Below are 16,121 nucleotides of genomic sequence, written 5' to 3'. Positions count from 1 at the left end.
GGAAGGGGGAATTTTAGTTCATTGATTGGATTGGGGTTTCCTTCAATTGTTGTTTTGTTGCTCATGGTGCTGTGGAATGGATAGGCTGGTGAAGCTCGTGGCGAGGGTGTTCAACGATGATTTCACTACCAAGGGGGAGAACTAGCCGAAGTCGAGGCGCAATGACAACCGCGGCATCGTAAGAAGGTAAGAACCAAGGGTAATGCTGCCTTGTGTTGTCTGAATTTCATGGTTGCATTCTATATGTAGCATTACAATGAAATGGTCAGGCTGATCATTTGGATTTCACAGCCCAAAAATATTGCAAATGAGAGTAGTTGTTTAGGTCTCTCACAATGATGTTTATTTTATTTTGAGCATTCTGTTTGATTGATCATTGCTAGTCATAGTACTATGTACTTCTTGTAGCTCAAAATGCAACTTATGATCTGTTTTACACAAGTTAGTTCAACAATTATCATTTTTGTCATTATATAGTCTTCTTGGCTTGCATCTCTTGAGAATGATTTTGTGTTTGACATATATAGTATTATGTTATTGATTTAACTCATAACTCATATGTTGCTCAACCGATCAAAGATTAAATGGCATCGAGAGACAAACATGCAATGCAAAGTGGACCGAGTCTGTAACCAGCATATTTATTGGTTTGTTGGTGGATGAGGTCAAAAAGGGAAATCGGACCTCTTTTACTTTCAACAAAGCAGGGTGGAGGAATATACAGACTGAATTCGTTAGACAAACAGGATGCCAATATAGCATGGTCCAGTTGAGGAATAAGGTAAACAAACCGAGAAAACAAGATATAAACTCGAGAAAAACAGATATCGGTTTTAGAAACTTATGTCTCGGTCTGGATTCGGTTGGGATAATGTCAATAAAAGAGTTGTTGTCGACGATCCAAGCATATGGAAATCTCACATTAGGGTATATTTTTTTTAACTTTTTGGTCATTTTGATGTCATTATGTATATAAATTTTAAAATGTATGATTATATTCCTCAAATGTCATTATTGTCAAAATTGTAGGAGAATGTAGAGTGGGCAAAATTCAGGAAGGATGGATTTCCCCAGTATCCTGAGCTATGTATTGTATTTGGTGGTACATATGCTACTGGGAAATATGGCATTGGAAATGCTCAAGATGTGACGGTGTCGGAGGAAGATGACAATGGTGATGGCAATGTAGGTGGTGACAATAGTGGTTACAATGCATATGGTGACAACAGTGGTGGCAATGCCTATGGTGATGCTGGTGGTGGCCATACAGATGACTTCGGTGATCACCACACTGATGAGAGAGTCTTTACACCAGAAGATGCTGCAACTTCAACTTGTGGAAAGCACAAATTGGATAGGACTCCAAATACTAAGAGGAGAAGGAGGAGTACCCAAAACAGTATTGATGACACTTGCAAAGCTATACAAGACTTTTTAAAAGTTAAGTCAAATCAATCTGGTAGTGGCTCTGCGACCTCTGGGGTTATGCCATCACCTGTGGATCCTTTCTCCGTAGCTGCTGTGATGGATATTCTGCTTACTATGCCTGAGATAGACCAAGATCTTTACAATAAAGCAATGGATCGAGCATGCGATAGTGCCTCATGGAGGGTGGCTTTCATTAAATCCACACCTGAAAGGAGAAATGGACTTCTTTATCATCTTTAGTAGATATTTGGAAATATATTATGAATTGAATGGGGTTTCATTAGATTGTATAACTTATGTTATCTATTAATATGTTGTTTTTAAAGATATAAGTGTTGAGACTCTTCGTACTTATATGTAATGGCATCTTCTATTGAGACTGTAACTTATGTTATTGATTGTTATTGGATATATTTTCAAAATCTATATTGATGTTTTTATATTTTTGTGATGGTATAGGTACTATGGAAGAGGGATCATATAGTATATGTAGTGAAGAGGTAGAACAAGTTCAACAATTCTTGGATGATGATGATCTTAGCATATTGCTAGCGTGGTTGTGCACGGTTGCGATTGACGCGTCCGTGCATACAAGAGAACCCATTAGGGACAGCAAATTATTAGGATCCAAATGGATAAGGGAGATTGCTTCTGGACATTCAGATAGGATATATGAAGCCTTCAGGATGGAGAGGCATGTTTTTATGAATTTATGTGATTTGATGAGAGTAAGAGGTTGGTTAAAAGATAGTCGATATATTAGAATAGACGAACAAATTTGGATATTCTTATCTTTGGTTTGTCATGGTAGCTCAAATAGAAATTTATGTGAGAGATTTCAACATTCTGGAGAAACGATCATCAAGTATTTCAGCAAAGTGTTGAAAGCAATTATCAAACTTTCAAAAGAGATAATCAAACCACCGTCCTTTGATGTCATCCCACAAGAAATTCTTATTGATCTTAGTCATAAGCGCTACTTCAAGGTATGATTTCTATATCGACTTTATACCATCAAATACATGTAGTTCATAATCTTATATAATCTTAGATTGGTAATAAATTGACAGGACTGCGTAGGTGCTCTGGATGGCACCCATATAAATGCTATTATCCCGGTGTCTCAACAGGTTCGATTTAGAGGCAGGAGAGGGACTACCACACGAACATGTTGTGTGTTTGCTCATTTGATATGAAATTTACTTTCGTGTATCTTTGGATGAGAAGTATCTCGCAATGATTGTCAAGTGCTTTCGGCGGCACTCGAAACTCCTCAATTACAATTTCCCCAACCACCACCCAGTATTTACTTTGTTTATATTGACATTTGTGATTATATTATGGTTTAATATCATAACAAATTTATATATATATATCATGTTGTAGGGAAATACTACGTGGCAGATTCCGGTTATGCAGCACTTCCGGGATTTTTAACTCAATTTAGAAAGGAACAGTATCATCTCAGCAAATATAGAGGGAGTGGGAGACGGCCAAGAACAGCAAAATAGTTATTCAACTATAAGCACTCTTTACTAAGAAATGTAATTGAGAGGTCATTTGGGGCATTGGAGAATCGCTTCACCATTTTGAGACATATGCCTCCATTTACAATTCAGAAGCAAGCACTTGTTGTAATTGCATGTTGTGTTCTTCATAATTACATTCGTGATCAAGATAGGATGGACAGAAATTTTTCCATATATGGAGATCCGGAGTATCCATTTGAACCTACAGAAGTGGAGGTTGCAGATGATACATCGGATGAGCAGTCATCTGGGATAAATATGCTTAGGATAAGTATTGCAAATAAAATGGCAAGGGATCACAATATGCATGAGATTTGTTGACTTTTGTAATATTGTTTTTAAGTATTCACTGTGATGAAGTTGAACAATGAACTATATTACTTCATTATTGTGATGTCATGTATGGAAGGGTTCATGTTGAGATGTATAAAATTTTCGTTTAAGTATGCACATATGACCATGTTGAAAATATTTTTCTTCACTCACCATTATCAAAATTAAATTGATAAGCATTTAATGAGAATGAGAAATCAATATCAAGTTTATATGTTATAAAAATAAAAAATAAAAAGTACTTGAAAAAAATTTGATACAAACTTTACTTACAAAATTTTCTACCAAATATGCCATATGATCATGTTCAAAATGTTTGTCTTCACTTACCATGAACAAAATAAAATTAATGAGCATTTCATAAGAATGAGAATTCAATATCAAGTTTAAACTTTATTAAAGAAAAGCTTTTTTTTTCGAAAATGTAAAACATAAATTTTTGTCATTTACTAAACGTGTTTACATTCTTTTTTATTCTAGGAACAAATTGACTATGCAGTTACCAAACGTGTTTCGTTCTTTTTTTATTTTAGGAACAAATTGACTGAGCTACCAAACGTGTTTGTTCTTTTTTATTTCAAGAACGGTTTTTTTTTTACACTTACCAAACGCGTTCTTTTGTTCAAAAACTGTTCCCAATGTAAAACATTTTTTTTATTTCTGCTCCCGGAACAAAAAAGAACAAAAACGTTACCAAATGCGCCCTTAGCAATTCGGGGTCCTTGTTTGAGACAATGTTCACTTTAGGTCATTTTTGAGAAAATAGCTCAACTTCGGGTTCTTATTTGAGATTTTCCCTAAATAATATAAAAATATATATTTAAAAATAATCATTTATATCTTACAAAAATATTTCTATTATCAATAATAATGATAATAATAATTTGTGTCTAATTATCTTGGTAGAAAATAAAAATGTTTTTTGCATATTTAGTTTTTATAAGTATGTAAACGATTCTTGTTAGAAAAATATTTTTCAAATTATTCATATTCCGTGAAACATACATTATCTTAATTGACATTTAAATCACATTTTGATATTTCAATAAAATGGTCATTCACACGGTCATCCCTAATTTTATCACATTGTTTTTGCAACCTAATTCTTGGAAAGATAACACCAAAAACTTCCTCGCCTTCTTGGCCACTTAGCACACCTCTTCGGAAAATACCAAGCACAAATGCAAATTTCATTTATGGAGGACCATTTCGCGTCTTCATATAAATTGTTGCCATTGCATATTTACAAAAAGAAAAAGAAAAAGAATTGTCGATTTACTTGCTCATTCCCTTGTCTCGAATTCTCACATCCACTCCAAATGCTCGAACCCAAAACCTAAGCAAAGAAGGCATTGAAATGAGTTCATAAGAAGGGGTAGTTTGGTCTTTGAGTTGAGAAAATATTGTGTGCACCTTGTGGCTTTCTCCTTGAAAACAACCCAAATGTCAACCCAAATCTTAAACTGAGTGGGCGGGCTTTCTTTTTAAGAAAACGATCTTTCTCTTTGTGCTCACCTCTCTCTAGGTTCCCCTCTCCCCGACTAACGAATCATTCGTGTTGCCCCTCCGGCTTCGGCTCATTCAGCACCTCTGCTCTATCGACTATGCCTTTTCTCTCTCTCTCTCCCCTTCCAAGTCACGACCGAGCCCTTGTCCAACGAACCATTACATGGCCTTCGTCTCCACCGTCGCCGGATCACGATAAATCTAGAGGGTTCACACCGACGACGCTGTCCTATTGCCTCGAGTTCTCAACCTTAGGAGAGCGAGAGAGAGTGTTCTCCCAAGAAGAAGGCCGGCTCGCTTAGTTCGGAATTTGGTGTGGTGTTTGGATCCCACACGTGAAGCGTGTCGCGTTCTCAAGAGTCTTCCTTTTTTGTTGCGCCGGTCATGCAACGTGCGCGCAATATTTTCTCTCCACACGAGTGTCGAGACTCGCGCCACGTGCGTGCGTTCGGGATCATGGAAAGGGACACACGCATGAAATGAAGAGAGGGACATCCTCGTCAGCCACGGGATGGGCCGAATCCTGAACGTCGACGCCAGGCCCAATATCCCCATCGATGGGCCGAATCTCGAGGGTCGACGCTCGGCCCAATATGCCCCCTCGATGGGCCCGATCCGTGCGCGCTTTTTGACTTCAAACGCAACAGTCCCTTTCCTTCCCCCAGACTGACATTTCTCGCCCTCGATCTTGCAAGACCAAAAAAACACAGTGAGTCCTCCGTGCGCACCCGAAGTACCAAAGGATAAGATAAGCCGCCTGAATCTTCCCTTCTCCTCCCCCTTCAACCGCCCACCTCCCTCGCCGCCTCCGCCTCCGCCTCCGCCGGCGATGGGCCAGTCGTCGTCCTCGACGGCCCCCGCGCTCGGCGGCCGCGGCGCCGACCCCGACCCCGACCCCGACGACGGCCACTCGGCGGCCAAGTCGAAGGCCGTGATCTGGCCGGTGCTCGGGGAGGCCGCCGCCGAGGAGTGCGCCGCCCCCGATCTCTCCCTCTCCATCTCCGATCTCCCCGACGAGTGCCTGGCCTGCGTCTTCCAGTACCTAGGCTCCGGCGACCGGGCCCGGTGCTCCCTCGTGTGCCGCCGCTGGCTCGCGGTCGAGGGCCAGAGCCGCCAGAGGCTCGCCCTCCACGCCCAGTCGGAGCTGCTGGAAGCGGTCCCGGCGCTGTTCGCGCGGTTCGACTCGGTCTCGAAGCTCGCGCTCAAGTGCGACCGCAAGGCGCTGAGCATCGGCGACGACGCGCTCGTGCTGATCTCGCTCAAGTGCAGGAACCTCACGCGCCTCAAGCTGCGGGGCTGCCGCGCGCTCACGGACACGGGGATCGCGGTCTTCACGAGCAATTGCCGGGGGCTGAGGAAGCTCTCGTGCGGATCCTGTGCGTTCGGAGCCAAAGGCTTGAACGCCGTGATTGATCACTGCGCCTCCCTCGAAGAGTTATCTGTGAAGCGGCTCCGGAGTCCCACTGAAGGTGCTGCGGCGGAGCCGATTGGGCCTGGTGCGGCTGCCGCCTCCCTCAAAACGATTTGCTTGAAGGAGCTTTACAACGGACAGGGCTTCGGTCCGCTGATCATCGGCTCGAAGAATTTGAGGACGTTGAAGCTGGTGAAATGTTACGGAGATTGGGACACGGTGCTCCAAGTTATGGTGGAGAGGGTCGCAAAATTAGTGGAGATCCATCTGGAGAGGATCCAGGTAAGCGATTTTGGCATTGCCTCGCTATCTAATTGCTCGGATCTCGAGATACTGCATCTGTTAAAGACACCGCACTGCACGAACTTAGGGCTCATATCGGTTGCCGAACGTTGTACGTTGTTGAGGAAGCTCCATATTGATGGATTGAAGCTGAACCGCATTGGCGACGATGGTTTGATTGCTGTCGCAAAGCGTTGCCCTAATTTGCGAGAACTTGTTCTTATCGGCGTCAATCCTACGGAGTTGAGCTTGGATTTGCTAGGATCTAACTGCCTCACGTTGGAGAGACTGGCGTTTTGCGGTAGCGATACGGTTGGAGACGCTGAGATTATGTGCATCGCGGCTAGGTGTGTGGCGCTCAAGAAGCTTTGCATCAAGAATTGCCCAGTTTCGGACGAAGGAATGAAGGCATTAGCCTCTGGTTGCCCTAACTTGGTGAAACTGAAGGTTAAGAAGTGTGGTGGAGTGACTTCTGAGGGTGCAGCTTGGTTAAGAATGAGAAGGGGATCGCTTGCGTTGAATTTGGACTCCAGTGACCAAGAACAGATAGACGCATTCGCCAGTGATGGTGGAGGAGAAGAAAATCATGTGGAGTTTCCTCCCGTACCTAGCCAAACAGCCGGCGCTAATATTGCATCATCGAGCGGCACCAGTCGGTCATCTTCCTTTAAATCGAGATTGGGCAGTTTGAGAGGAAAGAGTTTGATGGCATGCACGTTCAGAAGATGGTCAAGTGGCAGTAAAGATTCCTAAAAGCCAAGATCTTAGGGGAATCTCTGAACAGCCAGGGTAAACCAATGACTGTCCCTCGGCGCATCAAATTTGAATTGTTGACTTTATGGGTCTGAAGGTTTCGAACTTTGATCTTCAGATGATCAGCTTCGTGCCATCACCGATTGTTGTCCTAACATGCACAAACCTGTTCTAATTGGTGTCGGTCCTAAAAAAAATCGTGCTTGAGTTTGCTGGAATTAAATTGCCTGAGTTTAGAGTGGTTTTTAGCAATCAATGGTTAGTGATACTATTCACTTCGCTAAATGTACAGCTCTAGAGAAACTTTGTACGGAGAATTTCCCCATTTCGATTAGGTGTAGAAGCACTAGTCGGCTGTTGCCCGAACTTGCTGATGGCGATGCTCAGAAGGTATGTACTGTTTGTGGAGTGACTAGTGAGATGCAGTTTGTGAGGAATGCTCGTGTTTGAAATTGATGCTCTAAATTGAAGAGAATTGTTTTGATTTATTGCCAGTTGCTGGCCCACTGGTGTGCATTCTTGAGTGGCTCGCATTATCCTCTCGCTACTCGAGATTAATTCAGTCCAGTGGCTTGCGAGTTGGGAGATGGTCAAGAGATATTATCTTTTGCCCCCTTTCTCCAGTGGTCGATGATTCTCATCGACTCATCCTGTTTGATTCAGGTGTGGTGCTTGGTCAGGATCTATTCCTTGAATGGCAATTGACAAAGAAAGAGGTATTGGCTGTTTTCTCTTGATAAATTCTCTGTGGTTACTTCATGGTTCGAGTAAAAGCTTATATAGTATGCCATTTGCGAAGACACTTTTGCATCCCGGGGCTGCACATGGAGCTATAAAGGTGTAGTCAAAATGTATGAATCTTGTGTCAAGGTTCTGAACCAGTCAGCCTGAAAAAGCTGTGCAACAATGTTTACTATTGAACGGGCTTCTGTATATATATATATTTTTTGATTCCTTGTATAAGTGAGGCTCCAGCGGTGTCACCGATGAGAGCATCACCTTTGATTGTGGGCTGGATTTTGGAAGGAGTCGATTGCCTGTTCGGTCACCGGTAAGGTTCGATTGGTGATTACTCTAGTCGAAATTCGGATATGTTGCTAATTATCGCCGAGAGGACTATAGGGGCAAAATTTTTATGCCTAACTAATCACGCGGCCTTCTGCCTAACTAATCACGGGGCACTGAGAATTACGACCCTTTTTTCAGTTTCCTTAAAATAAAAGGCGCTTAGACAAGTTATTGTGAGCTCCGTGATCCGTTGAGTAGACGGTCCCGGGGTCTCTCGGGGAGCGCCTATTGACTTCCACAAGCAAATTGCGGACGAGTCTCAAGGCGTGCATGTTGCTTGCCAGCGGGGGCTGATGCAGGCCTCCTGGGACGACCATCATCGAGAGATCCAATAGATTTTCATCGCGTCGCGGCATGACTACTATTGTGACATGGACTTCGCGTGCCAATTGGTTAGGCAATTGCTGTTTTGAGCATGTTGAGTTGAGTCAGCTGTCAGGCTCTGTGAGGAAAGTGATCTGGACCTCACAACACTGACCTTTGCTTCGAAGAAAATCGAATCTCGTTTTTCACGTAAAGATGCGAGCCGGCAGTCAAAATTGGGAGTCGCTTCTAAATCCCACCTATGCAAGTGCTAGGCAATTCACATGCCGAAAGTGAACGTAGAAAGCTTGATGCGCGCTTTCCATCCGAAAAATTCTTCGTAATACTCACGCACCTTCACCCCGGGTCGTCCTCCTTTTTCTGGCTCTCGTTCGTTCTTTGCTTTACTTCATTTTTGTGGTCTAAAGTCGGGTTGGAAAAGGGACAAATAGAAAATAGGAAAAAAAAAGGTGCGATGAAGCGAGCATATTCTTAATCAAACAAGAACTCATTCTCTCGAAAAAATTATGCATATTCAATCGGTCATGAATCTATTGCACGGATGTCAATTTAATCCGAAACTTTTTTAATTTTATCAGTTTGATCATAAACCTTCATGGCAAAATTCAATGTAGCCCTTTTAACGTGTTCCTTGAATGGTGGTCAATTTCCCCATTTTCTCTTCCAACTTGTGATTAGCGTGGCTCAAGTTGGTGATGAGATGTCAATGTATTGGTCGCGAGATACGTCTTGGAAAGGGATTTACCTAATTTTCGGTTCATGCTTCCGTGTACATCTCAAAGCCATCCGAACGACTAGTGTCTTGTCCAAACTTCCAAGGATCAAAAGGCTTTTAAAACCATCCCCGTCCTTATTCTCAACCTAAATCGACGCATGCATGGACTCTTCTTACATCTACGTAAGCGATGACGCAATGAACTAGATGCTAAAGCGCGAGGAAGCTAGATTATCCGACTCAACCTGAGGTCTAGAACTTCTACGGTTGTGGTAATATAAAATAAAAAAAAGTATAAGCTAAGTATCTATTCAGTTATTTACTATAGTTTTGGTTTTGAGGATACATCACATCCTGTCTCCACAAATTATACAAAAAGCGTTTTCGTTCCGTTCTCTTCCATCGTCTTTCGTTCTCCTCATTTTACTCATGGGAGTATCAGATAAGTTTCAACTTGTTAGCTTTCTCTTAGTATGCAAACTAAGAAAAGATCCAAGTTTGGGCATCGTCTCTTTAGATAAGACTTTCAAGTTAGCCGACCGCATGTTAAACGACGAATCCGTTCGAGACAGTATTGTTCTTAAAATTGTATCATTGATATGTCTTACCCTATTTTTCCTTTCTTACCTTTTCTCTTTTTCGTTACTTCTCTTCGAGTTCCCCCGATGCCTACCAACCTTAAATTTGATGACGACTTTGGTTGATTTGAAGAGGCTTCCCTAGGAAGTAGAGTGGTTGAGCCTTTCCCATCATGTTTTCAGGCCTTTGTTCTTGAGAATATCTCGTTGAAATGTAATAGAGAGAGAGACCCCAAGTTTAGTCCAAAGACTTCTAACGTCGTGGATACGTTCCATCCCAACCACCTAAAATAAAAGAACTTGAAAAGAAAAAAAGAATAGAAAATGACTTTAATAATATCTATATTTTGGCTGAGTATGCAATGTTATCATTGACCTTTTAATTTCTCCAATCCAATCCTTAGACTATTTTCAAACGTTCAGTGCAGTGATTTTATTTGATCAAACAAAAGAGAGAATCACAAGCCCCTACATTATTGCAAAATTTGCAATCTAATCCTAAAGATTCCGCTTTGTTCAATCTAATTCATAAGCTTTCCATAATTTCATAATTACATTATTATCTAGATTCTAGAATATCTTTTTATTTCAATCCATATCCTAAATCAATTAAAATATTATGTCTTTCTATTACCTTTTTTTTTTATAACTTTTCTGCTCTTTATAAATATTACAATGATTTCACTTTTAGCTTACTAATAAAATGATGAAATATCTTTTGGCGTACAAAGAGATAACCCATAACGGAAGATGGAGCGCAAAAATAGAGACTTGAGCTTCTTCTACAAGGCAGAATCTTGCAATTTTTTTTGGTTGGGGGGTGGTTGTTATAATCAAAGCTCTCTCTCTTCCTCCTTTTTTTTTAACTTGAAATTGAGCCGACACACTACTTACTTTTGATGTACAACCTAGAGGTGATTGGTCTCCAAGTGGGTCAATTTCCACCCTAGAATTAGGAGCTAAGCTGAGCAACGTCAATTTCCAATTTGTGGAACTGGAAATCAGCCCACCCAATCTTAGAATCGGACAAAGATGATCTAAGGTTAGTCTCGAAACCGATGATTCCTTCGCCGCCCCCCGTGGGAGTTTCTTACATTCAAAAAAAGAGAATTCCCTCCTCTATTCTCTACAAGTGGGAGTTTCTTACATTCAAAAAAGAGAATTATTTTTAGTTTATTCGTTAAATGAATATTTTACATGATCTGCGATTAGACGCTAATTGACAAGCTACTAGTTTTCTATTGGATTTTATAGTCAATACTATATTACATGGCATCGTATTAGCTAAGACCGATCGGTTCTCGGTTCCCAAATTCCGAGATCAAGAACCGGACCAATTTGGTCAGGTTTGGTGGAACCAGTAAATTTGCTATTTTGAGCTAAAAATAAAAATGAAAAAGGAAAAAAATTAGCAGGAATTAGGGTTTGTTTATTAAAAAATTAAAAATATTATATATAAATTAACTGGTTCGGTTTGGTTCCCACCTTAGAATTAGGAACCAAACCGATTGGCCACTAGTTACAAAAGTAGGAACCGACCGGGCTGCCCTATTTGGGAACCACCAAAAACCGCCCAATCCGGTCTGGTCCGAGCGGTTCCCAATTTGGGCGCTTCTCATTGCACACCCGTAGCATTAGCAAGTGTTAAATATGCATAAGCAAGCCTACACATTCCTTCATAATATATATAAGCAAACCTACACAATTCTTCATAATTTTGTCTATCCATACACATATATGGAAGTCGTTACTCTATTTTGGTGAAAATTGAAACCTAATTTACTAATTTGGGGTTTGTTTCAGAATGAATTTTTTTAAAAATATTAAGTAATACGGGCTACTCTATCCGTTTGGTCTGGTTTCTTACGTGGAAGCAAGAATTCCAAATTTTTACAATAAGGAATTGGACCAATTCCTCCCAAAATCACCCGAAATCGGTTGGTTTGGTCCGATCTAATTCCCGGGTTCAACCCGACCGATACATACCCCTAGTACAACCTGCGAATTAAAGCATCCCACACCAAAGGACCCATTTGGCACCCCCGTCAAGGTTCACTCAACCGATGTTCAACTACTTGGGCAGAATGGTTTCACAGTGGACATACAAGTACTCTAGTGGTTTGGCCACGATTACGATACAATAAGATCTACGTGCTACTTTCAATCAGCATTACTTCGTTGAAAGCTATAAGAAGCTGAATTCTACAGACTAAAGAGTGGAAAGGTATACCACTTTCGGTGCACGTCGAATACTTCTCCTTACTCATCAAGCCCACCGACCAAGCCTATTCGTCCTTCCGTCCAAGAAAAAAGGCTTAATATCTAAGATACACTTCCAGGGATGACGATTCATCTCTCCGCACTATTGATCAAACTGGAACAAACACAAGAAGGCCATGCTCGAACTGCAGGGCGCTGAAGCACGGTCGCTACTCGACTTTCTTCTCTCTCTCTTCACGCGGCTTGCGGTATATGATTATCTGGCTCAGGATGGTGCCGTTCGTCACCACAGTTCGCATTGTGCCCAAAACAACTACAGTAGAAATGAGGACAGACATGTTGACAGGATCCATGCGAAACAAGAAAATAGCTGAACAGGCTGTGGCAGATGCAAATATAGAAAAAAGGGGTGCTTTGTGAAACGGTGTGCTTTTGCTCAAAAAAAAGAAGAAAGGGTGTGCTGATTTTAACATTGACCACATCAAATCGGTAAGAAGACTATTTTAGAATGTCCGTCACTTTGGCTCCATTGACAATGGTGGTTCGTGTTTGTCTGCACCGAGTGCATTGTTAAGCCCCTCAGGTGGACAGATGGAGAAAAGAAAGGATCGAAATTCTGATCTCCTGAAGGGAAACCAAAGTAATTCGACTGTATAGAAGCAAACTAACGTTAAGTCAACTTCAAGGCCATTGCTTCCACAGTGATTTTGGTACAGAAGCAAAAGCAAATCATGAATATTTTAAGAAAATGTTGGACACAAAGATTAACAGAACCTCTCGAGTCCCAGGGTAGCCTGACTTATGATTAAATCTTTGTATTTTTGGTGGATCTTGAGAAGCAAAAGTTCTTGAAATGAGAAAGCATAAGGAATAAAAGAAAGGTTACCGCTCATTGGGGCTTTTTCTTGTATGCCGGTGAACACTCTTGCTGCCATAAAAGAGGAAACCGAAGATGTCCCTTTAGATTCATAAACTAAAATTATGTCATATGGTGTAGAGCTATTCAACAAGCAGTTCAAACTCACCAACGGAACCTCCAAAATTCATGGAAGCTGTCAAGAAGCTAAGTTGCCCCGTACTCTTGGTCTGCTCAGCAAGAAGTTGCTATTAGTATCACAACAAACACCGTGAAATATTCTCATGGAAAGAGGATGGCAAGATTAAAAGTGCAAAGATATCATAATGGGGCAGCTTAATGAATCACAGAAAATCCATTAACCCCTTCAAAAAATTATGACTGAAAAAAGATACACCCAGTTTATCGCATGCTTGTTACTGAAAGGACCAGAATTCTAAGTAGAAGAGGGACCTACCAGGAAAATCCTTGAGAGTTCACATGTCTAGTTAATTAACTCCCAATCAAATGCAACCAAAAAGAGAAAGGTGAGGAAAATAGCAGCTAAGCTGATTCTCAGGGATCTACTTATCAATATAAAAATATTGATTAACTAAGGAAAGGAGAGCTGAACTTGTATGCAAGTTTCCAACCATCATGGTTATTTCAATTGGAACGATAATCAAATCCTAAATCTCCATTATCTCAAGACAAAGAGATGCCCTTTAAAACACACTATAGTAATCCAAACAGAAGAAGCACCACTGTTTCCTTGAACCAGGATAAACTAGTATTCTTCAACTTGTAGTGAAGTTTCAGCCAAAAGAGAACTTACAGTGAAATTTTTCCATATTTGTGGAACTCTGGCACAGAAGAATATTGCATGCTGGCATGCCTGTGTTTGAGGATTCCAGTCTCATGTTATGTTAAAATCATATAGGTGTAAACTAAGATCGAGAATATCTTGAAAAGTACTTATACATGACGAAAGTATAACAAGAACAATGGGAAAAGGAAATGAACACAATCAGACAGTAGAAGAAGACTGCAGAATGATAAAAGAATTTGATACTCACATATAAAGCTTCAAAAAGAACAGGATCAACTTTACCAGATAAAATCGTTGGTGCCACCGCAAAGTACCTGGATGACTACACGTTAAGGAAAAAAGTTTGAAAAATCTAATCATCAGGGAACATCAAAGTCATGGCTATTCAGGAAAAGACACTTCTGCTGGCAAAGGAAGGAGGATACAGGAGCGTCTTGGTCCATGTCTTGGCTCCCAGAGGTTGTGAGTAATAATATATTACAGCAACCAAAATTATAGCTGTGAATTGTGGACATCAAATTAACTTGTAGCGTCATCATGCAACAGGGTATTTAGTTCTAGGAAAGAAAATAAAACAACAATCATTCCATTAAGATAACCAGAGCTGTCAATCGAAACACATTCATTTGGTGAGCAGAATACATCACTCATTAAAACCAGGTCCAACTCCTACAGTCAATGCACAGCATTATGAATACAGGAAGCAATTTTTAGTAAATATGAGCAGTAAAATAGTTTGTGCTGCCAGAAAATTCGATCCTATAAGAGTTGTCATTGGACATAGTTGCCACTCTGATTAAGTACACAGTCAAAAACCAATAGTGGAAGATACTAAGTGACCAACAGAGCTACCTAACTCTTCATTTACTTAAGTTGCCGTTTAATCTGCTTGAACTTAAGATCTCAAGACAGAAAAACTGACGAGATAAAGACAACCCTTAAACTACTGCTTTCCCTGGAAAGAGGTACTGAAGATGGTAAGGAAGCCACACTTCCAATAATTATCACATAATCAGTCGTCTACGTTCACAGAGGCTAACTGGGAGAAAAACCGATTGTTTGTTTGGCTTAAGAAAACTATCTAATGCCTGTAGCAAAAAGTGTTAGGCAGCATTTTTCCCAGCTTTCTGGAAATGAAATGAAGTTAATTAGAAACCTAAAGACAAAAAAGAACTGTTTTCTGAATCTCCAAACCTAAATAAGAAGAAAATTAATGTTCTATGATTATGAATGACAGTCTCATGCAAGGCAGATTCTCCATGAAAATGAGCGCAAACATAATTCGATCTGGTGGAAAGCAAACTCAATGCACTATCTGGAACTCCCAGAAAAAATTGGAAAGATTGTCCATAACCAAACAATCTCTAAGCTTCCTCCAATGGCTCGAGATAGTAACATACATTGGATCAGAAGAAACACCAGCTCGCCATAAGCAGAGAAGTGAAGCCCTTTGTGGAGGCAATACGCCAAAGCGATTGTGTAGCCGACCACGTCGAGCTCGAAGGATAATATACTGAGCCCTCTGGCACTCCTATTCTTCAAAATCTTCAATATCTACGGTGACCAAAGCAAAGATTCCACGACCAAAATCACTCAAAGAGTCGCACCATCACTCCCCGACAAAGCGAGCAACAGAGACAGCATTCGATTATCACCCTTCAAGCAAACCAAATTCTAAAATCCAAACGATCTGGAGCTCGAACGCCATTGGACCAGAGTGCCCATTACGTTGGAAAGTGTCAAAGTCAAATCATTCTCAAAAGGGTCCGTCCTTTCACCCTTTACCGATCCACGAGGAACGAGACGCGACGTGGGTTCGTCTCCATTGCAACAAGAAAGACAGCGATTGGCGAGACGTACCTGAGGGAGCTTGACGGTGGTCGAAGCGGCGATGAGGCAGTACCCGACGAGCTTCGACAGCAGCGACAGGACGCAGTCCCGGTCCGGGACTCCGCCGTCGCGCAGGGACTCGAGGGCGCAGGCGAAATCGATCCCGAGAAGCGCCATTCCTTGTGCCCGCGAAAGAGGGTGTTCGCCTGTAGCTGAAAAGTGGTGATTTTCGGGATATTTTTGAACTCGTTTTCCTTTTCCTCTTTCAAGAACGTGCTTTTGAGGGGACAAGGACAACACGTGTGAAATTTTTCGCGAATGCCGAGGAACACGACTAACTAGCGCCGGTAATATCCGGCCCGACCTGCTTGTATGGAGCATCTTTTGAACTACCGTACAACGTAAAGTCCGCCGTTTCAAACTTACATTTTTGCGTGCATTTCTCGCTCGAATCGTTTTGATCTTATTTAGGTTCCGATT

At 41.4% G+C, this 16,121-nt stretch overlaps 2 protein-coding genes across 9 annotated transcripts; one reads left to right on the top strand and one right to left on the bottom strand.

Moving 5' to 3' along the window:
- Positions 1–5,469: 5,469 nt before the first annotated feature.
- LOC104449299 (F-box protein At1g47056) lies at positions 5,470–8,297 on the top strand. 7 transcript variants are annotated; one of them, XR_726526.3, is made up of 3 exons: positions 5,470–7,278; positions 7,906–7,958; positions 8,042–8,297. XR_726526.3 is itself a non-coding variant. In XM_010063416.3 (2 exons), the coding sequence occupies exon 1, from the start codon at positions 5,626–5,628 to the stop codon at positions 7,240–7,242; it is 1,617 nt and encodes a 538-aa protein (XP_010061718.1). In that variant the 5' UTR covers positions 5,470–5,625; the 3' UTR covers positions 7,243–7,278; positions 7,906–8,290. The 7 variants fall into 7 exon arrangements, 2 of the variants coding, with proteins under 2 accessions (XP_010061718.1, XP_039171605.1); XR_005552216.1 differs by adding an exon at positions 7,535–7,632 and having other exon boundaries at positions 7,906–8,290; XR_005552215.1 differs by adding an exon at positions 7,535–7,632 and having other exon boundaries at positions 7,738–8,290.
- A 3,681-nt stretch (positions 8,298–11,978) lies between these two features.
- Positions 11,979–15,887, bottom strand: LOC104449300 (mannose-P-dolichol utilization defect 1 protein homolog 2). 2 transcript variants are annotated; one of them, XM_039314947.1, is made up of 8 exons: positions 15,672–15,887; positions 15,212–15,365; positions 14,237–14,309; positions 14,094–14,133; positions 13,818–13,877; positions 13,173–13,233; positions 13,034–13,075; positions 11,979–12,460 (listed from the first exon to the last, which is right to left on the bottom strand). In XM_039314947.1, the coding sequence occupies exons 1-8, from the start codon at positions 15,816–15,818 to the stop codon at positions 12,357–12,359; spliced, it is 681 nt and encodes a 226-aa protein (XP_039170881.1). In that variant the 5' UTR covers positions 15,819–15,887; the 3' UTR covers positions 11,979–12,356. The 2 variants fall into 2 exon arrangements, with proteins under 2 accessions (XP_039170881.1, XP_010061719.1); XM_010063417.3 differs by having other exon boundaries at positions 14,059–14,125; positions 15,672–15,884.
- Between the last annotated feature and the right edge of the window lie 234 nt (positions 15,888–16,121).

This window comes from Eucalyptus grandis, chromosome 6 (genome assembly GCF_016545825.1).
Source record: "Eucalyptus grandis isolate ANBG69807.140 chromosome 6, ASM1654582v1, whole genome shotgun sequence".
Classification (NCBI taxonomy): Eukaryota; Viridiplantae; Streptophyta; class Magnoliopsida; order Myrtales; family Myrtaceae; genus Eucalyptus; species Eucalyptus grandis.
The sequence above is the reverse complement of the archived record's forward strand: the minus strand, read 5'-3'. Positions and strand labels throughout refer to the sequence as shown.

Bases quoted from the DNA above. Each gene is read 5' to 3' on its own strand.
- LOC104449299 (XM_010063416.3), top strand. From the start codon at position 5,626: ATGGGCCAGTCGTCGTCCTCGACGGCCCCCGCGCTCGGCGGCCGCGGC.
- LOC104449300 (XM_010063417.3), bottom strand. From the start codon at position 15,818: ATGGCGCTTCTCGGGATCGATTTCGCCTGCGCCCTCGAGTCCCTGCGC. The intron at 14,310-15,211 runs GTATGTTACTAT...CACAATTCACAG, and splicing joins GGTGTTTCTTCTGATCCAAT to CTATAATTTTGGTTGCTGTA. The intron at 13,076-13,172 runs GTGAGTTTGAAC...CTTTTATGGCAG, and splicing joins GAATTTTGGAGGTTCCGTTG to CAAGAGTGTTCACCGGCATA.